The sequence below is a fragment of the Artemia sp. Qi Xiang Cuo genome, chromosome 8, assembly GCF_049724085.1.
Source record: "Artemia sp. Qi Xiang Cuo chromosome 8, ASM4972408v1, whole genome shotgun sequence".
Lineage (NCBI taxonomy): Eukaryota > Metazoa > Arthropoda > Branchiopoda > Anostraca > Artemiidae > Artemia > Artemia sp. Qi Xiang Cuo.
Window position 1 is genome coordinate 7947208 of NC_142801.1, and position 27451 is coordinate 7974658.

General features: G+C 33.3%; 1 protein-coding gene and 1 pseudogene across 1 annotated transcript in view; both read left to right on the forward strand.

The window, feature by feature from the left end:
* LOC148949121 (trypsin-1-like) overlaps positions 1 to 22684 on the forward strand; it is a 69333-nt gene extending 46649 nt beyond the window's left edge. Inside the window, exons 5-7 of the mRNA XM_089092830.1 lie at positions 17913 to 18054; positions 19790 to 19932; positions 22473 to 22684. Coding sequence (XP_088948956.1) covers positions 17913 to 18054; positions 19790 to 19932; positions 22473 to 22640 — 453 coding nt within the window. The 3' untranslated portion in view covers positions 22641 to 22684. The remainder of the gene's footprint in view (positions 1 to 17912; positions 18055 to 19789; positions 19933 to 22472) is intronic.
* Positions 9570 to 10232, forward strand: LOC148949125 (ubiquitin-conjugating enzyme E2-22 kDa pseudogene; annotated as a pseudogene).
* Positions 22685 to 27451: the final 4767 nt, after the last annotated feature.

The following is a 27451-nucleotide window of genomic DNA, read 5'->3' on the forward strand; positions in this document are numbered from 1 at the left end:
GTAAAGTAATTTTAAATGGGCTTTTATAGTCTACGAAATATCTAGATAAGTGTTTGTTGTCACCTTTTTGCAGATTGACATTAAAGCTAATACGCCAAGAAAAATAACCAAAAAAAAAACTGATCGATCTGAAATTTTTCTCGATTCACTGCCCGGAGGATTTCATCTTGCTGCTAAGGATCTGCTATTTATTTTTATCCACAATTGTGGTGGTCTTACTTCCAACCTTGATCATGTAATCCAACAGATCGTGGTAACGAACTTTAAGTAAGGAGCGACTCCGCTCAATAGTAACCGAAACTATCAAAAATGGAATTTTTATGCCAATAGATATATCCAAAGAATAGGTTTTTTTATGCTGATTTCATATACGTATATACGTAATAATTATATATATACGTATATATACGTATATATACCTTTATATATACCTTTAAAAAAATATATATATACCTTTAAAAAGGTATATATACCTTTTTAAAGGTATATATACCTTTATATACGTAATAATTTCTGTTCGTTTTCAGTTTTAATGTTGCTCCTTTCTTTCGGTTGAAAAACTTGTTTCTTTTTTATTTTATTGTGTTAGATTCAATTCTACTTTCATCAATCGTCCATGTGGACGACTCTAAAATTGACAACGACCATTCACCAATCTTGCTCTATGGCAAGATTCCTCTTGCTCTATGGCACCAATATGCGAACCATCTTGCTCTATGTCAAGGTGTGTGAGCCAAAACTCTCCCAAGTGGTTCTCAAAGATAAATTGGAAAAATGCCATTGTTCCCCTTTATATATTGACATTGTCCTAGTTTTTTTTTATCTATTAAATTACCATTCCGCTTATTGCAAACATCTGTATATACAACTTCAACGCGGATAGATATCAACCCGTATTATTAGCAAATAGTGTTCTGTCTCAAGTCCGCGGCTACAAAAGCTGTCCCCTCTGAGCGCGTGCGGACGTCTGTGATCGGTCTGTGATCGATCTACTTCTGGGATAATCTGGATAGTCTGTGATAGTTCTCCTTCTGGTTCAGTCCATCAAATAAAGCAGAAAACCAAATGAGAGTACGCGTATTCCCTGTGTAGAGCGAGTCTAAATGCCTGGAATGGTCCCTGTGACAACATATCCTGGGATCGTGTTATAAACCGTTTAAAGGGTTCACCTCCAATCAATTCCTCTCTTCGGCTCTAAGATTTCGTGTCCCGTTATAAAATAAATTTTGCTTTCATTTAATGTTAATCTCCAAAATCATTTTACAAAGCTCAAGTTGCCAAAACTCAATCCTTCCAATTCGTATCAACCACTTTCAAGTGCTATTGGTGAAATCTAGGGTTATACTCTGAGCACTTAAGCAAGTGAATAAGTCTGAGTCTCCCAATAGTGTCTATTGGGAAAGACCCAATAGGTCTTTGCTTCAGGTGTTTTGCTTGTAATTGTCCTGAACTACTGAAGCATTTGCAGCTATTGTTTCAGATATGCTTGGCACACTTCATTGTGCCAGATAGTTTTTTGTATTCTATTGTATCTATATCTTGTATCTATATCTTCCATTGTTAAGAGGGGCAAGGACCCCAATGCTTCCTCTAATTATCCTCCTATCACTTTTTCTTGTTTTGTTAGTAAGCTATTTGAATATGTGCTGCTACCGGCCACTAAATCCAAGTACGATTTTACGCCCTTCCAGCGTGGTTTTAGAAAAAAAGAAACCAGCGTGGTTTTTAGAAAAAAGAAATGACACAAACACACACAAATAATATATAAAAAATAAGATAATACCATATGAACAAAAAAATATCACAGAAAATCTTCCTGGATATTTAATGAAGCTAAATGGGAATAGCTCAAAAACAGCTAATACATACAGTCTACTGACATAACCAATACAAATAATATGCCCAATGATGTGTATTGTTATGAGTATTACTCAATATTTGGAGTGTCCTAAACACGCCTAAGCACTGGACTTCTTGGTATTCTTTTGGCTAGTGCCTCTTTATTATTATAAAAAAAAGCTACGAAAATGGTGAAGTTAATTTTGAATTTTGAAGTAAAAAATGAAGTTAATTTGAAGTATTTTGAGACCTTCATTCTCACGGCCAAACACTGGAGTAATGTATATGCTGGTAGTCCATATAAAGTACCTAAATGTGATGAAAAGGTTAGACGTTTTATAGATATCGGTGTAGAGGAAAACGTTGCCAGAGTAGCCCTCTCATCATGCTCATGGAATCTAGAAAAAGCCAAAGAAATTTTACTAGAAAAATCCAAGTACAATTTTACGCCCTTCCAGCGTGTTTTTAGAAAAGGTAAGGGCCGTGGTTAAGCTCGCCATATTGTGGGTCGGCTAATGAGAAAAGCTGTTACTAAAAAAAAGTCCCCTGTATTGTTTGACCGTTGATATATTTAATGCTTTCGACAATGTAATTCCTTCAAATGCTCTTTAGCAGCGTCTGGCGCTAACCTTTCTGATGTTTCCGTGCTTAAGTTTTGGTATGCTAATTCTTTAGTTAGGGTGAACTGTAAGGGTACTGTAGGGGAGCATATTCCTGTTAATAAAGGCGTTAGGTAAGGTGAATATATTTAAGTGTGTTTTAGATTTGTGTCTCTGACATCTTCAACAATCAGTTTTTTACAATGATAGTTTAGGCATTAGTCACGTTGCTTATGCTGATTATGTTCTGCATCTTACCCGGACAAAACAAAATCTAATTGCCAACTATGACCTGCTTTCAGCCACACTGTCCGCATTAGGCCTTTCAGTTAATGCTGCCAAATGTGAGTTCTTGTGTTTTGGGAGTCCTCCACCAGCATCGCCTATTTGCTTGAGTTCTTCAACTATACCATGTTCAGGAAGTCACTTTTGTCTACTTGGTCCGCTATTAAGTCCAGCGTGCTGAAAACTATGCGGGCTGGTTACGGAAAAAAATCACCCAATCGTGGTCGGTATAACCGAAAAGGACTTCGCCGTCTTTATTCTAGTTTTTGTGCCCCTGCTGTTTTTTGTCTTTCTGGTTTTGCTTTCCTCCTTCGCAAGACGGATGCGAAGAAAATACGCTCAGCATGTTTTAATTACCGTAATATCTGCTGCGTTTGCCTCGGTGGTACCGGAACCATAGAATCGTTTCTAAATTTGACATTGTTGATGTGCCCTCGCGACTGAAACAAATATCTGCAGATCTATCTTTTAAAACTCATCAAATGGTTGGTGTTTTCAACCCTCTTTGGCCATTTTTTGAATTGAGTAATTTATATTTAAGGTTTTTGAAGAATTTGTAGATCGTTTTAAAAGACAGCAGCATACAGTTACTATCTTTTATAAACAAGCAATATATATATATATATATATATATATATATATATATATATATATATATATATATATATATATATATATATATATATATATATATATATATATATATATATATATATATATATATATATATATATATATATATATATATATATATATATATATATATATATATATATATATATATATATATATATATATATATATATGTATTTTTTCTCGAAAACGGCACCAATTTTTTTCGGGAAAAGTGGTATCTTGGGATATTCTCCCATAAAAAAAAACGATCTAGATTGGTCAGAAGTCTGGGAAAATTCGTGAAGAGCCTTATATTGGATTTTTGCAAATGGCGTCATGTACTCTGTTAGTACATCATATACTGTTCCATACTATAAGATCATAAGTTAGTAATATAATATAACGTCTAATGGAAGGCCAAAAAACAAAATTTCGCACCATCAATTGCGACAACACCAATACAGGCAGCCAAAGCAAAGGCTATTGCTAAATTGTCTGAAGCAATCAAAATCCAAAAATGTGTCAAAAATGAAAATGAATAGCAAAGACACACGCAGTTAGAAGACATGTGACCCCCAGTTAGAAGATATGCTAAAACGACAGTTAGAGCCTGTCAAAAATGAAAATGAGGAGCAAAGACACACGCGGTTAGAAGACATATGCCCCTGAGCATTTGAGCGAGTCAAAAATGAAGAGCAAAGACACACGCGGTTAGAATACATGTGACAACGAGAAAGTAAGCGAGTCAAAAATAAAAATGAAGAGCAAAGACACACGCAGTTAGAAGACATGCGACACCAAGCATGTGAGCAAGTCAAAAATGAAAATGAAGAGCAAATCCACAAGCGGTTAAAAGAACAGCGGCGGCGTGTCAAAAATGAAAATGAAGAGCAAAGACAAACGTGGTTAGAATACATGTGACGAGCTTGTGAGCAAGTCAAAAATGAAAATCAGGAGCAAAGACACACGCAGTTAGAAGACATGTGACACCGAGCATGTAAGCTATTCAATGGAAATAAACCTGGACAGTCACAATCAAAACGTGTGAAAATAATAGCGATGATGATTGCGTTTGGGATTTTGACATGAATAAGGCAATCAATGTCTAATACCTTTATTAAAAAAGCAAAGATTCGGTGATATGTATTTCATAATGACGAAAGACAAACCGAGATGAAACAAACCAACAAAGTGAAATGATAGCGATGATGACTGGATTTTGGATTTTGACATTGAAAGGTCATCAACGTCTATCAAACATTTGAAAATATTCGGCGATATATCTTTCATAAGGACAAAAGACAAGCCGAGGCTAAAGAAGAAGATTTTGTCCCACCACCTGAACAATTAAAAGAAACAAATATTCGGTGATATGCCTTTCATAATGGCAAAAAACAAGCTGAGACATAAGCTAAAGGTCCAATAAAAAAAAAATTATTTTAAAAAGGCAGTACATCAAAATAGGCTCAAATTGTTTGCGTTCAGCATGCAAGCGACAATGAGAATCCATATATAGAAGCCTGCCTTAGTTTAGGTCAGGTGAGATTAGGTTAGGTTCAATTTGGTTCTAAATATCAGAAATGGGTTATAATTCTAAGCTAACCTAACCCAACCTCACCTAACCAAACGGAATCTAACCTAACCTGCCATCACCAAACTTTGCATTAAATTGAAAAAGTTGACTGGCAACGCTGAATAAATCCAAGGAGAAAAAAAAAGGTTTTTCAGACATTTACCAGTTTGCGGACACTAAAGGTAATATATATGTCAGTGTGCACAAATACAAGGTATGATAATGAAGCCCATAGCTTAACACATTTAAAATTCTTTATTGAAATATAGTCATGTGTTTAAACATTTTACCCATAATAGCTGCAATATTCTTCTTCATTCACATATTTAGCCTTTGAAGCACTTGAAAAACTGTTCTTCTGTGCTCCTGACAACGTCTCTGATGTTGATAAATTAAAACTCTCCAATGTTTAAAAATGACACCTCCAGTGTTTGAAATAGTAAATTTGGTGGTTATTGGGTTCGTTCAAGGATCTTTGTGACTGTTTTGGCTAAAACTGCTTAACTATGATGGCTATCTGAAACGTGTATTAACGTATTGAAGCATCCATGACTGATATTGTCACAAATCTGGAAACCTGCTGAATATTTCTTTTGACAAAAAATAGTTGCCTGTGGGTAGAAAGCGGAATTAAGCGGCTGAGTCTGGGGAACCCATTTCTGGAGCATAATTCCATGTATGTGAAAAAAAACATGAGCATGGTTTTGAGTTTTTACATTGACGTCTTGACTTTATCGTCTATGGCTTATTGTTTTTATTTATTTTGTTCTTTTGAATTCGTACTTTCTTCAATCAATATTGAGAAACGCTTATGTGCTTTTCCTTTTGTTTGACAGCTAAAATTTGGGATCTATCTTTGCACAAGGCTTTGCCCTCCCGGATTCTTGTGTGAGGCTAAGGATTGAAGTTCTAGTGCCCTTTTTAAGTGATATAATTAACAAACAAAAAAGTTTTAAAATATAATCACTTTTTACAAAAAAAACTGTATTTTTATGTACAAGCTTGATTAAAGATGACGTCATACTCATAGGTTTTAACTGTATATGACCTACTAAGCGAATGCAGTATTTATACACGTTTATCTTTTGACAAGAAAATTTTATTTTGTTTTTGTTCTCAGTTCAGGATCGGTAAAGTTATTATATAAACTGCAAAAATATTTATGATATCTGAGCAATAATTTTAATTATATAATTAATTAGCTCATTATGAATTAGGGCTATGCAAATTTCATCAGATACAGTTGAAACCTAGTAAAGAACAAACTAAGGCACAGAAACTAAAACTTTAGATAATACAAGCATCTTTTGAAAAGTTTTTTATCCGGGGTATAGGGCCATACTAAGGTTCGTTTCTTACTATTCTAACTAAGAAAAAGCCTTTGGCTATTTTCTGTTTGTAATTTGACAGTATTTATTATAGAGATGTGTGAAATTGCATTATCCGGGTTGCAGCGGTAGCTAGCATCCTAGTAAGAGACGATCTCGTCCAATACTAAGATAAGTATAGGCAATGTTTTTTTTAGACATGAAAAAAAGTTGAAAAACTTTTTAAATTCAGTTCAGAATCACAAAAGTTTTTATGTAAACCTTACAATATCTTTGAACAGAAGCAGTATGAAAAGACATTATATAGCGAAAAGAGCAAAAAACTGGTAATTGCAATAATATTTGTATTGCATTTTAAAAAGGAATTACAGCGTTTCGAAAACCTTAATAAAGAGTACCAAAAGCTTGGATCTTAGCAAAAATTACCAAACAAAAACAAACTAAGTTTAAAAATCTCAGGTATTTTATAGTTTGAATTAAAAAATTAAAATTATTGCTCTTGTATCGTAAATATTTTTGCAGCTTACATAATAACTTTAGCGACTCTAAATAGAATATAAAACGATTTTCGATTTTCTTATGTCTTAAAAAGACATTGCTTATAGTTATAAGAAAACAAATTTGGTAATGTTGTTTTTCTAACAACAATTTCTACTAAGCTTCAAACTTTTTTTTTTTAAGGTTTTTGAATTGTTTTAATCCCTTGTTAAAATATACGCAAATGATTTTCAATTACTAGTTTTTTACTCTTTACGCAATTTAATGTCTTATCATATTGCTGTCTATTCAAGGCTAAATGATTTTTACAGCAAGTCCAATTTCTAACAACAATTTTTGCTAAGCTTCGAACTTTTGGTTTTCTTTTTTAAGATTTTGGAATTTTTGTAATCCCTTGTAATCCCTTGAGTTGTTGTAATCCCTTTTTTGCTCTTTAAACCATTTAACATGAACTTCTCCATACATAGAATTTCTTATTTTTCCACGCAAGTTTGACAAGTGTGACAACGTCATTGCAATACAGATTTATATAAAATGACGTCACTCATATTAGTTTATATTTTTCCAAAATTAAGGCTCTTAACAAACTTTGTCAAACATCTGACCTATCTGGATCGTTTTTTCTTATGCCAGAATATCCCAGTATGCCAATTTTCCATGAAAATATGCAGCCGTCCTTATGAAAAAATACATACATACATACATACACATTATTACTCCCTGATAAAGATAGTATCCTGATAAAGATAGTGTACTGGCATGTTAACAAATTGAGAGGGAGTAGTCAATGCGGACATGTCCCAGTTAAGGATAGGAATGGGACCGCAATTAGTGATAAGGAAAAAACTAAAGAGAGATGGGCCGAACATTTTGAGAATTAGCTTAACCGAGATAGAGTTGAAGAAAGAGAAATATAGGAAAATGAAAAAGTTTGTGATACCTTGTATGTGAAGGGAGATTTGTTTTGTGAGGAGGAATTAGCAACAGTACTAAAAGGACTAAAAAAATAATAAGGCTCCAGGTTCTGATAGGGTGGTTAATGAGTTTCTTAAATATGGTGGCTCTCAGGTTAGAATTAAGTTACTGAAGATTATGAATATAATTTTTGAAAAAGGGGAAGTACCCAACGATTTTAGGAAAACCTTAATTAAACCACTTTATAAGAAAGATGATGAAAGTGAGTGTAGGAATTATCGAGGGATTAGTCTGGTCTCTGTAGGTAGTAAATTACTTAGTAATATGATACTTTTTAGACTGAGAGATGCCGTAGACAAAGTTTTAAGAGAAGAACAGTGCGCTTTTAAAAAAAGTAGAGGATGTGTCGACCAAATTTTCACTCTTTGGTTAATAATTGAGCAGTGCCTGAGTTGTCAAACACCTTTGGTTCTCAGTTTTATAGATTATGAGCAAGCATTCAATTTTGTTGCAAATGTCTGTTGCATTCTGGTGCAAAGGTGAGACTTTTTGCTGGTTCAGGAAAAAATACTCCAATTTTGTATCAAATATTCAAATAATAAAAAACACATTGAAGAAATAGTTAAACTTCTTTTTGTTAAGCTTGAAGAGTCAGAAAGGTGCATAGGTCAGGAACTGTTCTGGATCTGGAAAAACACTCAAATTTTGTATAAATGTTCAAATATTCCAAGGAATAGTCAGAGTTAATGGAATTTTTTGAAACGAGAACGTAAATTTTTCATTACGAGGATTAGACTTCGGTGCAGCTAAAAAAAAGGCTAGGATTTAACTAGCATTTACGCAGAGCTCAATATGTTGTAATGAGCAGAATTTGTTGGCTATTTATGCCAAATATTTCGATGTAAACGTTTGAAAAAGAAGATTATCCTAAAGGACAACTTAAAAAGTGAAAAAGCCCAACATAAACATATGCCTTTGAAACTTATTTCAAAGGCATATGAAATTTATTTCGATGTGTCAATTTATTTGACACATCGTTCTTAAAGATTTAGGACAAAACAATTTATGTTTGGTTTAAAGAACGGGGGATTAAGGAGGGGACAGCTCTCCCTATATATCTAGAGTAATTCCTGTTCGCTTTAAATTTTAATGTCTTTCCTTAATTTTATTCAAAAAATATTTTTTTTCTTTTTTTTAATTTATTTTTTTTTGTTTAATTTTATGTATAAATGGGAAGCCCGTGTGTTCTAAGAACGTTTTTTTTACTTTGTTATCTGTCTTGATTAAGAGTTTTGCCTGCTATTGAAATGTTTACTAAATTTATTATAATGTCTTATAAGAACCTAAATATTTGATGTTTGATTTTATTGATTTAACTTATAAAAATATTACTTGGCAACGTCTACTTATAACAATAGCTGGATTATTGACACATCTATATACTAGCTGTACAAACGAGCAATAATTGTATATTTATGTATGTATGTATCTATTTTTTCTCGAGAACGGCTCTATACTTTTTCGGGAAAATTGGCATCCTGAGATATTCTGGTCTAAAAAAAAGATCTAGATAGGTTAGAAGTTTCCAAAAACTCGTTAAGAGCCATAATTTTAGAAAAAATGTTATGTGAGTGATGCCATTTTTATATACATCAGTATTGCAATAACGTTGTCACACTTTTTACGCTAATGTGGAAAAGAAAAAAAATGAAAGATTTTTTAAGCTCAGTTCAGAATTCGTTAAAGTTATTATGTAAACTGCAGAAATATTTACCATGCCTGAACAACAATTCTAACGTTCTAATTCAAACTAGAAAAATACCTAGAAATTTTAAAATTAGTTTGTTTTTTTGTTAGATAAAATCCACTCGCTACGAGATTCAGCTTACAGGTTTGAACGCAACTAAATTCCAAGAAATGACAACAAGAATTGCTTACAAAAGGATAAAAAAGGAGCTGATAGAAGTTTGCGAAAGTGATGAGGGATCTAAATGGTCAATTCATCTTGAACCAATAAATGATAATTTTACACAATTAAGTGGAATGATATACGGACCCCGTGATACACCATATGAAGGAGGCAAATACAACCTAGAAATCCTTATTCCAGATACTTATCCATTCAATCCCCCCAAAATTAAATTTTTGACAAAAATCTGGCATCCAAATATATCGTCCGTAACTGGGGTCATTTGTTTAGATATTCTAAAAACTAATTGGGCAGCAGCGATGACACTCCGGACAGTGCTTTTGAGCCTCCAAGCGTTGCTGTCAGCAGCAGAACCCGATGATCCGCAAGATGCCGTTGTCGCTAAGCAATATAAAGAATCTTTTGAGACCTTCATTCTCACAGCCAAACACTGGAGTAATGTATATGCTGGTAACCCATATAAAGTACCTGAATGTGATGAAAAGGTTAGACGTTTTATAGATATCGGTGTAGAGGAAAACGTTGCCCGAGTAGCCCTCTCATCATGCTCATGGAATCTAGAAAAAGCCAAAGAAATTTTACTAGAAAAATCCAAGTACGATTTTACGCCCTTCCAGCGTGTTTTTAGAAAAGGTAAGGGCCGTGGTTAAGCTCGCCATATTGTGGGTCGGCTAATGAAAAAAGCTGTTACTAAAAAAAGTCCTTTGTATTGTTTGACCGTTGATATATCTAATGTTTTTGACAATGTAATTCCTTCAAATGCTCTTTAGCAGCGTCTGGCGTTAACCTTTCTGATGTTACCGTGCTTAAGTTTTGGTATGCTAATTCTTTAGTTAGGGTGAACTGTATGGGTACTGTAGGGGAGCAAATTCCTGTTAATAAAGACGTTAGGTAAGGGGAATATATTTAAGTGTGTTTTAGATTTGTGTCTCTGACATCTTCAACAATCAGTTTTTTACAATGATAGTTTAGGCATTAGTCACGTTGCTTATGCTGATTATGTTCTGCATCTTACCCGGACAAAACAAAATCTAATTGCCAACTTTGACCTGCTTTCAGCCATACTGTCCGCATTAGGCCTTTCAGTTAATGCTGCCAAATGTGAGTTCTTGTGTTTTGGGAGTCCTCCACCAGCATCGCCTATTTGCTTGAGTTCTTCAACTATACCATGTTCAGGTAGTCACTTTTGTCTACTTGGTCCACTATTACGTCCAGCTTGCTGAAAACTATGCGGGCTGGTTACGGAAAAAAATCACCCAATCGTGGTCGGTATAACCGAAAAGGACTTCGCCGTCTTTATTCTAGTTTTTTTGCCCCTGCTGTTTTTTGTCTTTCTGGTTTTGCTTTCTTCCTTCGCAAGACGGATGCGAAGAAAATACGCTCAGCGTGTTTTAATTACCGTAAATATCTGCTGCGTTTGCCTCGGTGGTACCAGAACCATAGAATCGTTTCTAAATTTGACGTTGTTGATGTGCCCTCGCGACTGAAACAAATATCTGCAGATCTATCTTTTAAAACTCATCAAATGATTGGTGTTTTTAACCCTCTTTGGCCATTTTTGAATTGAGTAGTTTATTTTTATGGTCTTTGAAGAATTTGTAGATCGTTTTAAAAAACAGCAGCATACAGTTACTATCGTTTATAAATTCGTGAAGGGCCTTATATTGGATTTTTGCAAATGGCGTCATGTACTCTGTTAGTACATCATATACTGTTCCATACTATAAGATCATAAGTTAGTAATATAATAAAACGTCTGATTGAAGGCCAAAAAAACAAAATTTCGCACCATTAACTGCGACAACACCAATACAGGCAGCTAAAGCAAAGGCTATTGCTAAATTGTCTGAAGCAATCAAAATGCAAAAACGTGTCAAAAATGAAAATGAATAGCAAAGACACACGCGGTTAGAAGATATGTGACCCCCAGTTAGAAGATATGCTAAAACGACAGTTAGAGCCTGTCGAAAATGAAAATGAAGAGCAAAGACACACGCGGTTAGAATACATGTGACATCGAGCATGTGAGCAAGTCAAAAACAAAAATGAAGAGCAAAGACACACGCAGTTAGAAGACATGCGACACCAAGCATGTGAGTGAGTCAAAAATGAAAATGAAGAGCAAATCCGCAAGCGGTTAAAAGAACAGCGGCGGCGTGTCAAAAATGAAAATGAAGAGCAAAGACACACGCAGTTAGAAGACATGTGACACCGAGCATGTGAGCTATTCAATGGAAATAAACCTGGACAGTCAGAATCAAAACGCGTGAAAATAATAGCGATGATGATTGCGTTTGGGTTTTTGACATGAATAAGGCAATCAATGCCTAATACCTTTGTTAAAAAAGCAAAGATTCGGCGATGTGTATTTCATAATGACAAAAGACAAACCGAGATGAAACGAACCAACAAAGTGAAATGATAGCGATGATGACTGGATTTTAGATTTTGATATTGAAAGGTCATCAACGTCTATCAAACCTTTGAAAATATTCGGTGATATATCTTTCATAATGACAAAAGACAAGCCGAAGTAAAGAAAAAGATTTTGTCCCACCACCTGAACAATTAAAAGATACAAATGTTCGGTGATATGCCTTTCATAATGGCAAAAAACAAGCTGAGGCAAAAGTTAAAGGTCCAATAAAAAAAAATTATTTTACAAAGGCAGTACATCAAAATAGGCTCAAATTGTTTGCGTTCAGCATGCAAGCGACAATGAGAATCCATATATAGAAGCCTGCCTTAGTTTACGTCAGGTGAGATTAGGTTAGGTTCAATTTGGTTTTAAATATCAGAAATGGGTTATAAGCCTAAGCTAACCTAACCCAACCTCACCTAACCAAACCGAATCTAACCTAACCTGCCATCACCAAACCTTGCATTAAATTGAAAAAGTTGACTGGCAACGCTGAATAAATCCAAGGAGAAAAAAAAAGGTTTTTCAGACATTTACCAGTTTGCGGACACTAAAGGTAACAAATATATCAGTTTGCACATATACAAGGTATAATAATGAAGCCCATAGCCTAACACATTTAAAATTATTTATTGAAATATATTCATATGTTTAAATATTGTACCCATAATAGCTGCAATATTCTTCTTCATTCAAATATTTAGCCTTTAAAGCACTTGAAAAACTGTTCTTCTGTGCTCCTGACAACGTCTCTGATGTTGATAAATTAAAACTCTCCAATGTTTGAAAATGACACCTCCAGTGTTTGAAATAGTAAATTTGGTGGTTATTGGGTTCGTTCAAGGATCTTTGTGACTGTTTTGGCTAAAACTCCTTAACTATGATGGCTATCTGAAACGTGTATTAACGTATTGAAGCATCCATGACTGATATTGTCACAAATCTGGAAACCTGCTGAATATTTTTTTTGACAAAAAATAGTTGCCTGTGGGTAGCAAGCAGAATTAAGTGGCTGAGTCGTGGGAACCCATTTCTGGAGCATAATTCCATGTATGTGAAAAAAAACATGAGCATGGTTTTGAGTTTTTACATTGACGTCTTGACTTTATCGTCTATGGCTTATTGTTATATTTATTTTGTTTTTTTTTTAATTCGTACTTTCTTCAATCAATATTGAGAAACGCTTATGTGCTTTTCCTTTTGTTTGACAGCTAAAATTTGGGATCTATCTTTGCACAAGGCTTTGCCATCCCGGATTCTTGTGTGAGGCTAAGGATTGAAGTTCTAGTGCCCTTTTTGAGTGATATAATTAAAAAACAAAACGTTTTAAAATATAATCACTTTTTACAAAAAAAAAACTGTATTTTTATGTACAAGCTTGATGAAAGATGACGTCATACTCATAGGTTTTAACTGTATATGACCTAATAAGCGAATGCAGTATTTATAAACGTTTATCTTTCGACAAGAAAATTTTATTTTGTTTTTGTTCTCAGTTCAGGATTGGTAAAGTTATTATGTAAACTGCAAAAATATTTATGATATCCGAGCAATAATTTTAATTATTTAATTAATTAGTTCATTATGAATTAGGGCTATGCAAATTTCATCAGATACAGTTGAAACCTAGTAAAGAACAAACCACGGCACATAGAAACTAAAACTTAAGATAATACAAGCATCTTTAGAAAAGTTCTTTTTTATCCGGGGTACAGTGCCATACTAAGGTTCGTTTCTTACTATTCTAACTAAGAAAAAGCCTTTGGCTATTTTCTGTTTGCAATTTGACAGTATTTATTATAGAGATATGTGAAATTGCATTATCCGGGTTGCAGCAGTAGCTAGCATCCTAGTAAGAGACGATCTCGTCCAATACTAAGATAAGTATAAGCAATGTTTTTTTTAGACATGAAAAAAAGTTGAAAAATTTTTTAAATTCAGTTCAGAATCGCAAAAGTTTTTATGTAAACCTTACAATATCTTTTAACAGAAGCAGTATGAAAAGACATTATATTGCGAAAAGAGCAAAAAACTGGTAATTGCAAAATTATTTGTATTGTATTTTAAAAAGGAATTACAGCGTTTCGAAAACCTTAATAAAGAGTACCAAAAGCTTGGATCTTAGCAAAAATTACCAAACAAAAAAACAAACTAAGTTTAAAACTCTCAGGTGTTTTTCTAGTTTGAATTAAAAAATTAAAATTATTGCTCTTTTATCGTAAATATTTTTGCAGTTAACATAATAACTTTAGCGACTCTAAATAGAACATAAAACGATTTTCGATTATTTTATGTCTTAAAAAGACATTGTTTATAGTTATAAGAAAACAAATTTGGTAATGTTGTTTTTCTAACAACAATTTCTACTAAGCTTCAAACTTTTTTTTTAAGGTTTTTGAATTGTTATAATCCCTTGTTAAAATATAAGCAAATGATTTTATATTTCTATTTTTTTACTCTTTACGCAATTTAATGTCTTATCATATTGCTGTCTATTCAAGGCTAATTGATTTTTACAGCAAGTCCAATTTCTAACATCAATTTTTGCTAAGCTTCGAACTTTTGGTTTTCTTTTTCAAGATTTTGGAATTTTTGTAATTCCTTGTAATCCCTTGAGTTGTTGTAATCCCTTTTTTGCTCTTTAAACCATTTAAGATAAACTTCTCCATACATAGAATTTCTTATTTTTCCACACAATTTTGACAAGTGTGACAACGTCATTGCAGTACAGATTTATATAAAATGACGTCACTCATATGAGTTTATATTTTTCCAAAATTAAGGCTCTTAACGAACTTTGTCAAACTTCTGGCCTATCTGGATCGTTTTTTTTTTGGCCAGAATATCCCAGTATGCCAATTTTCCATGAAAATTTGGAGCCGTTCTTATGAAAAAATACATACATACATACATATTTACACATTATTACTCCCTGATAAAGATAGTATCCTGATAAAGATAGTGTATTGGCATGTTAACAAATTGAGAGGGAGTAGTCAATGCGGACTTGGCCCAGTTAAGGATAGGAATGGGACCGCAATTAGTGATAAGGAAAAAACTAAAGAGAGATGGGCCGAACGTTTTGAGAATTAGCTTAACCGAGATAGAGTTGAAGAAAGAAATATAGGAAAATGAAAAAGTATGTGATACCTTGGATGTGAAGGAAGATGTGTTTTGTGAGGAGGAATTAGCAACAGTACTAAAAGTACTAAGAAAATAATAAGGCCCCAGGTTCTGATAGGGTGGTTAATGAGTTTCTTAAATATGGTGGCTCTCAGGTTAGAATTAAGTTACTGAAGATTATGAATATAATTTTTGAAAAAGGGGAAGTACCCAACGATTTTAGGAAAACCTTAATTAAACCACTTTATAAGAAAGGTGATAAAAGTGAGTGTAGGAATTATCGAGGGATTAGTCTGGTCTCTGTAGGTAGTAAATTACTTAGTAATATGATACTTTTTAGACTGAGAGATGCCGTAGACAAAGTTTTAAGAGAAGAACAGTGCGGTTTTAAAAAAAGTAGAGGATGTGTCGACCAAATTTTCACTCTTTGGTTAATAATTGAGAAGTGCCTGAGTTGTCAAACACCTCTGGTACTCAGTTTTTATAGATTCTGAGCAAGCGTTCAATTATGTTGATAGAAGAGCTTTAGTAAAGGTTTTATGCTTGTATGGTATGCCAGACAAATAAATTAAAGTGATTAGTGCTATTTACGAGAATAACACTGCTACGGTTAAGTTAGAAAATGAGGTTAGCAGCTGGTTTTGTATTAAATCAGGAGCTAAGCAGGGCTGTCTTCTATCCCTCTTTATATGGATTATTTTGATTCACCATTGCCCAGGAAAGGCAATGGGAGACCACGGTATCAACTTGGGAGGAAAAAGTCTCCTGGACTTAGGTTATGCTGATGATTTTAGCATCCTAGATGAAAGTGTGAGCAAAATAAATGAAGTTTTGCGAGCTCAGGGTGCTAGAATAGGTTTCAAAATTAATGTTAAGAAGACTAAGTCACTAAGGCTAGGAATAAGTGAAGATGAAAAAATGAAGTTGGGTTATGAAAGATTGATCAGGTGGACAGCTTCACTTATCTTGGTAGTATTATTAATAAAGATGGTTGGATCTGTGAAGATGTGAAAACTAAAATAGACAAAGCTCATGGGATTTTTTAACTCTTGAAAAAGGTTCGGAAGAATAGGTAGATAAGTCTGCAAATCAAGATTAGAATATTAGAAGCTACAGTGATGACAGTGGTCAAATATGTCTCTGAAGCATGGGCGCTCCGAAAAGCGGATGAAGATTTGCTAGTTGTTTTCCAGAGAAATTTCTTAAGGCTTGTTCTAGATACCCCGTTGACTGACCGTATTTCAAACAATAGGCTATACGAAAAACGGTTCAATACCGATCTCTAGGGCTATAATGAAAGAAAGGTTGAGGTGGCTAGGGCACGTTGTGCGGATGAAGGATGACAGATTGCCGAAGATTGTTCTTTTCGGCCAACCGTCTAGGTCTAAACGGAAAGTGGGTCGTCCTCGTCTGGGGTGGGAGGACGTCATAAAGAAAGATTTAAAGGAAATGGGAACTTCGTGGGCGGATGTAAAAAGGGAGGCTTTGAATAGATTGGGATGGAGGAGGAGCCTGCGTAGCTGTGTTGGCCTCAGGCGGTTTGGTGCTGCGGTGAGTTGTTGTTTGTAGTAGTAGAATAAAGATAGTAATATATATATATATATATATATATATATATATATATATATATATATATATATATATATATATATATATATATATATATATATATATATATATATATATATATATATATATATATATATATATATATATATATATATATATATATATATATATATATATATATATATATATATATATATATATATATATATATATATATATATATATATATATATATATATATATATATATATATATATATATATATATATATATATGTATATATGTGTGTGTGTGTGTGTGTGTGTGTGTGTGTGTGTGTGTGTGTGTCTGTCTGTCTGTCTCTTTGTGTGTCTGTGTGTGTCTCTGTGTCTCTGTCTGTCGGTCTGTCTGTGTCTGTGTGTGTGTCTCTCTGTTTTTCTGTGTTTGTGTTTTTGTATGTGTGTGTGTGTCTTTGTTTGTGTGTGTGTATTTTTGTCTGTGTGTGTGTGTCTGTGTGTGTGTGTGTGTGTGTGTGTGTGTGTGTGTGTGTGTGTGTGTGTGTGTATATATATATATATATATATATATATATATATATATATATATATATATATATATATATATATATATATATATATATATATATATATATATATATATATATATATATATATATATATATATATATATATATATATATATATATATATATATATATATATATATATATATATAGTTATATATTTATTATTTTGTTAATAATTGCATGTTATAAGAATCTATACTCGTCTGTTACAGCGCCAACCACTCAAGAAATGATATAGGATTAATCCTAATGAAATATAGCTAAGTAAGATAAAAATAGAATACTTTAGAAAAAAATTTGGGCTATATATTTGTACATTTGGGGTGAGGGTAAAGTATAGCCGCTCTGCATGCAAAATATGTTATATACAATTATTCCGCATATTATGAAGTAAGAACTATATTGTAACTTTATCCTGTTCAAAAACTTTACCCCCTTCCCCCCTAATGTGCAAACATATCACCCAAATTACTTGTTTCTCATCTATTCTATCAGTTTTTCCTGCCTTGTCTCACACTAAGCTGAAAGAAACTAACGAAAGAAACCGGTTCTACAGTGCGTCAATGGATGAAAAAACTTGGGTGGTCGTCGCTATAACAGACAAGTACCTTAATCTATATGTATTATGGTTAATGTTATTGATTTTACCTTTAGAAAGATGACCTGGCGATACTACGTCTCGAAAAGGAGGTTGATTTTGATCCAAATTTAGTACCTGTATGCCTTCCAAGAGGAGAGGAAACTTTTACAACTAAATCTGCAACTGTCAGTGGATGGGGTGTGACCAAAGAAGGAGGTACAGATTACATTCCTATATTTACATTACTTGTGCCCTTCGTTGAATATGGGCTTTTGCAATAGACTACGATTTTTGTCAGCTTATGAGAAACAATCTATTTGAAAGAGAGTGGTTTTATTGACTATTAAAAAAAAAGTTTTTTTAACTGAATTTTTTTTTTGAATTGAATTTATTACGTTTTTAATACTAATAAAAACGTTCGTAAATAAAATTAAACAAGTTTCGAGAAAGCCATTTAACCAAATAAAAGTAAAATTAATATGCAAATTTTGTTTTAATTATTCATGTACGGTGAGCCAAAATCAAAACCTTCATTAATTCAAAAACGTTCAAAAATTAAGTTAAAAAAAACAAGTTTTTTTAACTGAAAGTAAGGAACGAAGTTAAAACTTAAAACGAACAGAAATTATTCCGTATATGAAAGGGGCTGTCCCCTCCTCAACGACTCGCTCTTTACGCTAAAGTTTTTTATTGTTTAAAAAAATAGAGTTGTGAGAAAGTCAAACTTTACCGACTCTAGGCAGGCATGCCTTTCCAAAAACTAACCTGACAAGTATGTGTCCAATATGAGAGTCATGCATACTTCTGCCATTTACCCATGCCCCAGCCATTTAAACATTTGCCTCTCAATTACTTGGACTATCTGTCTTGGCTTTTCTCTGTCTACAATTACCCAGCGTCTTGATGCAACATATTGCAAAATACTTGATAACTTCAATTCAAAATCAAAAGAGATTAAATATATTGAAAGAGATTATGAGAAAGAAAGAGAGGGAGTGAAATCTTTAAATCCTTAAATTAAATATACTTTTGGAAAAATAAGTGTCACTTCACTTCAGGGCTGTAAAGTTGGAACTATAGGCATAATATTCCAAAAGTAAGCATTGGATTGACACTCACATAGATCCTAAGCAATCTGTAACCTACTGGAGAAAATAGACATTTTTGACATATTTTTTTGTGAAATAATTGTACTTGAAGTTCATCCATTCTTATTTTGTGATAAAAAAGGGGTTATTTTTAATTTAAAAATGCTCAATCGGCAATCAAGATTTAAATCTTTTTTAACTCCTTTTTTCACTCTTAAATTATCAATTGGAAATTTTTAAGGCCTGTCCATGAAAATATACTTTGACAGAACGTGCAGACCGTGCATAAATTTAAAGGCATTTTGGATAACTTAAGTTGTTTTTGGGGTTGCTTCAATTAAATGTTCGATTTTTATTTTAATTCATGTAAGTTTACCGAGGAAATTTTGTCTTTAACGTAGGTAATGCCATTAAGACTTGTGCTCTGCATAAAATTTTACCCTCATATTTTTAATATAGGTTATGGAATAGTCAACAGGATGAGCAACTAATTAACTTTGAAAATAAAGTAATAAGCTTTCCCTAGAAAGTCTTTTGCGTTCTATTGATGGAAAATGTGGTGAATGGAACAAAACATTTTTGGGACAGTAGGGGGAAGGTTTTGGGTAAAAAAAAGCAAACGTGGATCATACATAACCAGTGGTTGATTATTTATCACCATTCAACGTATCTAATTTTTAGAAAGTTTGATTACAATGTTTGTGATGATTTTAGACGATGATGGTAATTATGAAATGGATTTTGCTTTTGTCCAGTATGAAAGGACTTGCTTAAGTGTAAAGTGTTACACCTAATGTAAAATTACTAAAGCAAAAACAATTATATGCCTAGTGTGAAAGCTGTTTAATTCACACTTATTTCAGGAAGAGCATCGTCAACATTACGTAAAGCCAGCGTAAAAATTGAAGCCAACGAAGACTGTTTACTCAAGTATGATGGATCAGTTCCATTTCAGATTCTTGAATCAAACTTATGTGCCAGCAATCCACCACGAGATGCTTGCCAGGTAAGCGAATTTCTCTTTGAATGTCCGAATTTCTCTTTGAATGTGCGAATTCACCGGTGAATGTCCGAAACCCTTTTTCTTCTTGGATTTAGTCAGCGTTGCCAGTCAACTTAGTCAGTTTATTGCATGGTTTAATGATGACAGGCTATGTTAGACTAGGTTTAGGAAGGTTAGGTTCACTTAGGTTGGGTTTTTAACCCATTTCTAATATTTATAACCAAATTAAACTTAGACCTAAGATAGCATTATCTAATTTAACTTTAAATTTTACCATCATAGCTTGCATAAGACTGAAGAGCTGACTCTCAAATCTAATTTAATTCTAAGCAGAGAAAAAGGAATTTCGGACATTCACTGGTTATGTCAACATTAAACGGATTTCATATATATATATATATATATATATATATATATATATATATATATATATATTTTATATATTTTTATATATATATATATATATATATATATATATATATATATATATATATATATATATATATATATATATATATATATATATATATATATATATATATATATATATATATATTTATATATATATATATATATATATATATATATATATATATATATATATATATATATATATATATATATATATATATATATATATATATATATATATATATATATATATATATATATATATATATATATATATATGGCGAAATTAATGGAAGCATAAGAATGTGTGAAAATCTTAAACTGTTTCATCCGTATTCAACCTTTTGGCGCTTGTAATTGTGAATTTTGAAGTAAATACCTTCTCTTGTGAGACTTATGACAAATTTTAACTTACTGGACTTTTGCACTAGTTCATCCTGGTTTATTTGAAGCCAAAGAAAACAGATAGAATGGAATTTTAAATCTCTTATTTAGAGAGCCTGCATTAATTTAATCCGAATAGACGTGTAATATACGTGTGAATAGACGTGTGAATAGACATGTGAATAGACGTGTAATATGCAAACATAATGGTAACTGCAAACTGCTAATAACCATTTATGAATTAAACTTGAACAAGAAGGTAGTATGTTGATCTGTTTGAACTATCTACCGTGTTTCAAAAGTACTAATTTTCATGTCTGAAAATTTGTCATTCCTCTTGATAAGCATCATCAAAATAGAGTTAGCCATAATGTCTAGTATGCTGTAGTATTTTAATGTGAGAAAACTCACAAAGAACATCATGTTTTACCTTGTTTAGATCTTGCTAAACATCAACTAAGTCATTTTAAACATCCACTACATGTGGATGTTTAAATATAAACGTCCACACTTGAACCCTTTTGTACGGATTCAAGACCCCACTACTAAGAATAACTTCTCGCTTTGAGTGTTTAGTGGCTTCTTCCTTAGTAAATTTCGATGGGAAAATAACTCAAGACATTTCAGCTTTTGTCGAAATTTGACCCTTCATTGCGATATTGTCAAACATTATAAATATCAAACATTCAAATATCACACTTAAACATCAAACATTATTTGAAAAATATAGTGACAAATTTAATATTCATACGTGTCAAATAATATTAAGTGATATTCTTGCATTGATTTATAATTGAAAACATTATTTACGTCAACATCAGCATTTAAAAAAAGAAAAATCAATTAGGATATGTTAAGATTGTTGCCAATAGAGGTAAATATAATAAACTCGCGTTGGCCAAGCTCTACTCAGCTTTTTGTGACCATTCAATTCTTTTTGCTTCTGGAATTTTTCTCCTTCTTTAGAAAAATGAGTAAAAAAGAATCCGGATTAATTATTTTAGGTTTTGTAAATTTTTGTTGTTTCTTCCACCCTGGACTAAAAATCGGGTAATTATTAATAAGTTTCTTGTTCCTTATATTACCGATGTTCCTGATGAACTGGAAGCACTACACAGAAAACTTTTAAATACCGCTTGTATCCGTTTTTCTCCGCACCATCACCTTATCAGGTTTTTTCGTAGTAAGTTATTTTTCCTTAATTTGTTTGTTTTTCTCTCTTTGGTCACTCCACAGTTTTTAATATTGTAAAGAGTGAGTAAAAATCAAATAATGTTAATAACAATGACAGCTTGTATCCATATTTCTGTATGTTACTGCTTATTAGATTCTGCAAGTTGTGAGTTTTTTGTTTTTCTTCTTCTTCCTTTTCCCCTCCTTTTATGTTATTTCTCTTTTGCTTTAGTTTTGTGTTACTCTGTAACTGGTATTCTTTGATTTCTGTATTGAGTTGCGTTGCTTTTTTATGTCTTTTTCTTCTTGATACTCCACGTATTGTACCTCTGTATAGAGTGGGATAGGAATAAATAATAATAATATTAATTAGCACACAATGAAACCATGTGAACCAGTATGATCTTTTACCAAATGTGATCTTTTACCAAACGTAGTAACCACTTCAAAATTCTGTTATTCTTTTTCAGAACGATAGAGGAGGTCCATTAGTGGTCCAGGGAGATGATCTTTTACCAAATGTGGTCTTTTACCAAATGTAGTAACCACTACAAAATTCTATTATTCTTTTTCAGAACGATAGTGGAGGTCCATTAGTGGTTCAGGGAGATGATAACAGATGGACCCAGGTGGGCATTGTAAGCTGGGGAATTGGATGTGGAGATCGAAGATTTCCAGGAGTCTATGCCAGAATCTCTTCTTATATTGATTGGATTGATTCCATCACTCAGACAACAGAATGATTATTGTTCACGAAGATATTTTTATATATAAATTATTTATTTCATCTGTAATGATGCGAAGTTTATATTAAGTTTTAAGGAGCTGAAGATAAGGGTAATATTTTCTAGTACTGGCTCTTCTGAAAGGAAACGCCATAATATCAAAGTTCTATTCCCAAATCAAAACTCTTTATAGATTTAATTGTCACTATAGTTGCAATAGTGCTACAACCCCAACCCTAAGCATAGCCGTTCTGAGGCTATAGGGAAAATGTGTTTTTGGAAAATGATGAGTGAGGGGGGGGGGCTGGTCTCCTTCCAACTACTTTTTATTCTTAAAAAGGCATTAAAGTTTTCGGTTTTTCAAATCAAATGAGCACCATTCAAAGTTTATCCGACCAACCAATCGACAAAAACCTTATATTTCCCCAGGGCATAATTTACAACCTTTGCCACAGGTTTTTTTTTTGAGGGGGAGAAAGGGGGAGATTTCAATCCTGTATGCATTTTTATATTATTTTAGACTGTTTACAAAATGGCAATCTTACAATTTCAATCAGATGCGTTTGGGGAAAAGGAAGCTTCTGGAGGGGGGTTAGGTTGTGCTCAATCACTTTTGTGTCTGAAAACAGAGCTATAAGAGAGGCTCTGGGGTTTGTTTCAACCCTGAAGGCCTTGTTTTATGATGTTTGGACCATTTTGAGTAGAATGGCTATTTCAGAATTTCCATTGGATACATTTGGGGAAAAGAGGACGTAGGGGAGGGGGTTAGTTGCCCTCTGACCACTTTTGAATATTAAAAGCGCACTAGACCTTCTGATTACCAATCGAATGAGTCCCCTCTGAAGTTTACACGACCACCCCTTCCGTAAAAAAACCTTATATGTTAATAATTGACAACTAGTACAACTTATAGCCCTTACCCTGATAGCTTTGGGGGGGGGGGGGTGCCATTCCTAAAAACATAATTATTAAAATTTTCAACTATGTTAAACAAATGGCTATCTAAAATTTTGATTGGATTTATTTGAGGACATAATGGATGTGGGGGGGGGGGCTGGTTGCCCTAGAATCACTTTTGACTCTTAAAAAGGGCACTAGAACTTTCAATTTCATACTAAATGAGCCCATTTCAAAGTTTTTAATCCAACTCCTTCTACACGAAGTGCCTTGGTTTGAACCAAAAAATAAATAAATAATAATTTGTGCCAACATCGTTTTTTTACTTTGGCAGCGCTATTGCACTGCCTATGATTTACCCCGTTAGAATAGGATTTGTGGTCAATTTGACTATAATATCCTTTTGTTTTACATTTTATCCGAAATTATAAGGGGAAATTGCATTTCGAAACATAAATTTTTGAAATGTAAGAATAATAGTTTCGAAATGTGGTTCAAAATAGAATTGAAATATTTAAAAAGCCAATGTAAAATAAAGGATAACTTGTAAAGTAGAAACTGGGTTTAGCGTCGAAAACAATCACCAACGCCATCAAACGCTTTGAATTTTATGCCAAAAATTTGTACTTTTACCTAAGCTATAAAACATCAAACATTTTTTTGAAAAATATATGATGAGAGAGAATATTATTTTTTAATTGTTTGTGCAATTTGTTGAGTGTCAAAGGTTTGCAGCCGTCGTTATCAGGCGCATTCTTCCTTGCCTGGGTGGTTGTTGTGTTTAATTAATTGAAAAAAACTTTTTCCACAAAATAAGCTTTTCAAAGAAAAGTAAAGAATTCCATTAAACAAAAAATGAGCAAAAATCAAATCAAATAATCTACCAAGCTCGAAACTACCACAAATCAGCATCGATAAAGAAATGAAACCCAAAACGAACCGAAATTAAAATTTATAACCGAGTCAAACTCAAAACGAGCAGAAATTAACATAAGTTGGGCGCAAAACCCCTATGCCTTCCCAAGGCCAGAACGAAATTTGCACTTTACTGAAAAAAATTAAAATGAATGTGCATTGTCAGTTTAATATACATATACTGATATTTAGTAATCAAAATGTTAAAATTATTTGATTTATTAAAGTTATAAAAGTAAAAACATTTATATTTCTATCTGGAAATCAACTACGTTGAACAAAATGGATATCTCACAATTTTGATTGCATATGTTTGGGGGAAAGATAAGCGTGGGGGTGCTAGTTGCCCTCCAATCCCTTTCGACTATTAAAAAGGGCACTAGCCCTTTGAATTTCCAATCAAATGAGCCTTTTTTTAAGTTTCTACGATAACGCCTTCTATAAAAACCTTTTATCCCCCCAGGGCATTACTTAAAACCCTTGCCTTGAGGGTTATGGGGGAGTGTCCTCCTCAAAAAGACATTTTTTTATCTTGAAATCGACTAAGCTGAACAAAATGGCTATCTCAAAATTTTTATTGGATGTGTTTGGGGGAATGATGGGCGTGGGGGGGCTAGTTTCCCTCCAATCACTTTTGACTTTAAAAAGGGCACTAACCCTTTGAATTTCCAATCGAATGAGCATGTTTTGAAGTTTCTACGACAACGCCTGCAGTAAAAACCTTATATGCCCCCAGGGCATAACTTAAAACCCTTGCCCTGAGGGTTTTGGGGGAGTGTCCTCCTCAAAAACATATTTTATATCCGGAAATCAACTACGCTGAACAAAATGGCTATCTCACAATTTTGATTGGATGTGTTTGGGGGAATGATGGGAGTGGGGGGGCTAGTTGCCCTCCAATTACTTTCGACTATTAAAAAAGGCACTAGAACTCGCGATTTCCAATCGAATGAACCCCTTTTGAAGTCTCTACGACGACCCTTTCTATATGAAGTGCCCTGCTTGACATTGCCAAATTAAGCATTAATATAAATTAAATAAAAAAGCAAGTTTTTTTTTTAACTGGAAGTAAGGAGCAGCATTAAAACATAAAACAAACAGATGAGGTTCTCCCCCTCGTCAATACCTCGCTCTTTACGCTGATGTTCAAATTTTGTTCCAATTCCTTAAGAATGACCGTGAATCACAAAGGCCGTTAAATCAGAATAAATAGCTCTTTTGAAAGTACTAAAAACAACTTTAGCTTAATGACCGAGGCAATGACGAAGGAGTGAGCCCACTCATATACGCAATAATTTCTGTTCTTATTAAGTTTTAATGTTACTCCTTATTTTCAGTTGAAAAAACATGTTTTTTTTAATTTAATTTCTGATCGTTTTTTAATAATGCTGGGAAATCCGGCACCCCTTTCATAGAAAATTCCCTTCCCCCCTGAAAAAATCGTCCAAGGAAAGATCCTCCCACGTAACCCCCTCCCCTCGACCCCCCTCCCCACCAGAAAAAATCCCCATGAAGTTGTTTGTATACTTCCCAATAAGCAATACTGTATGTAAACAATGGGCAAAGTGCATAATTTGCAGCGCTTCCCCTGCGGACTGCGAGAGATTATCCTCAAAGACACAGTTTTTTAGATTTTTCTATTATACTGAACAAAATTTCCCTCTCAAAATTTTGATCGAGTGACCTTGGGAAAAAGAGCCTGGGAGGGGGCCTAGTTGCCCTCCAATTTTTTTGGTCACCTAAAAAAGGCATTAGAACTTCTAACTTCCGTTCGAATGAGCCCTTTCACGATATTCTAGAACCACTGAATCGGTACATTCACCCTGGAAAAAAAACAAATAAACACGCATCATTGATGTTTCTTCTGACAAAAATACAAAATTCAACATTTTTGCAGATAGGAGCTTGGAACCTCTACAGTAAGGTTCTCTGAATTAGAAGGTGTGACTTTCATTAATATTCTATGACTTCTAGGGGGTGTTCTCCCCTTTTTCAAAAATCAGGAAAATATTCTCAGGCGGATACCTTTTAATGGGTAAGATTAAACTTGATGAAACTCATAAATTTGAACTCAGCCAAAAAATCCAATTCTTTTGATGCATCTATTGGTATCAAAATTCCGGTTTTAAGAGTTTAGGTTACTATTGAGCCAGGTCGCTCCTTACTTACAGTTTATTAGCACGAACTGTTTGATATCCGTATTAACCATGTAACTAGTATGGACTAGGTAACTTTTCAGGAACAAATAAATCACCATGCGACATTACCTTCTCTGCAACTGGGAAACTCAATATACAGGTTTTTGGTACTTTTGAATTGATTGGCTATATTAGAATGTTCAATCAACTGCAATTTGGTCCTTTTTGGGGTAGAATCGTAGTGTGGTGCCGCAAAATGGCAGAAAACGCCACTTTCCCATGGTACAATATTTTTTCACTTAAAAAGGAACTAGAACTTCTAATTTATGTTCGGATAAGCCCTCTCCTGATATTGAAGAATCATTAGTTCATAATAATCACCCCTTGAAAAAAAAATACTATCTTCCTTCTGGGGAAAGCAATTGGACAATCCCGCATTTTGTAGATAAAAGCTTGAAATTCCTACAGTAGAGTTCCCTGATATGCTGACTCTAATGGTTTGATTGTAATTTTAGGGCGTTTCTCCGAAAATTTGCCTGTTTCCGGAAATTAGGCAAATGTTCTGAGGCTCAGAGCTTTTAATGGGTAAAATTGAAGTTAATAAATTTTATATATTTGGAATCAGCACAAAAAAATAATTTCTTTTAATTTATTAATTCATGTCAAATTCCATTTTCAAGTTTCGGTTACTAATGGTCTGAGTCGCTCCTTATAGTTTGTTACAACAAAGTGTTTGGTAATTAAATACAGATCTTTGTATAATACGACCAGTTCATGTTTATCCAATTAAATAAAAAAAACAGCTATTTTTTCAACTGAAAGAAGGGAACAACACTAAAACTCAAAACGATTGCTCTTTATCTTAAGGTTTTTAGCATT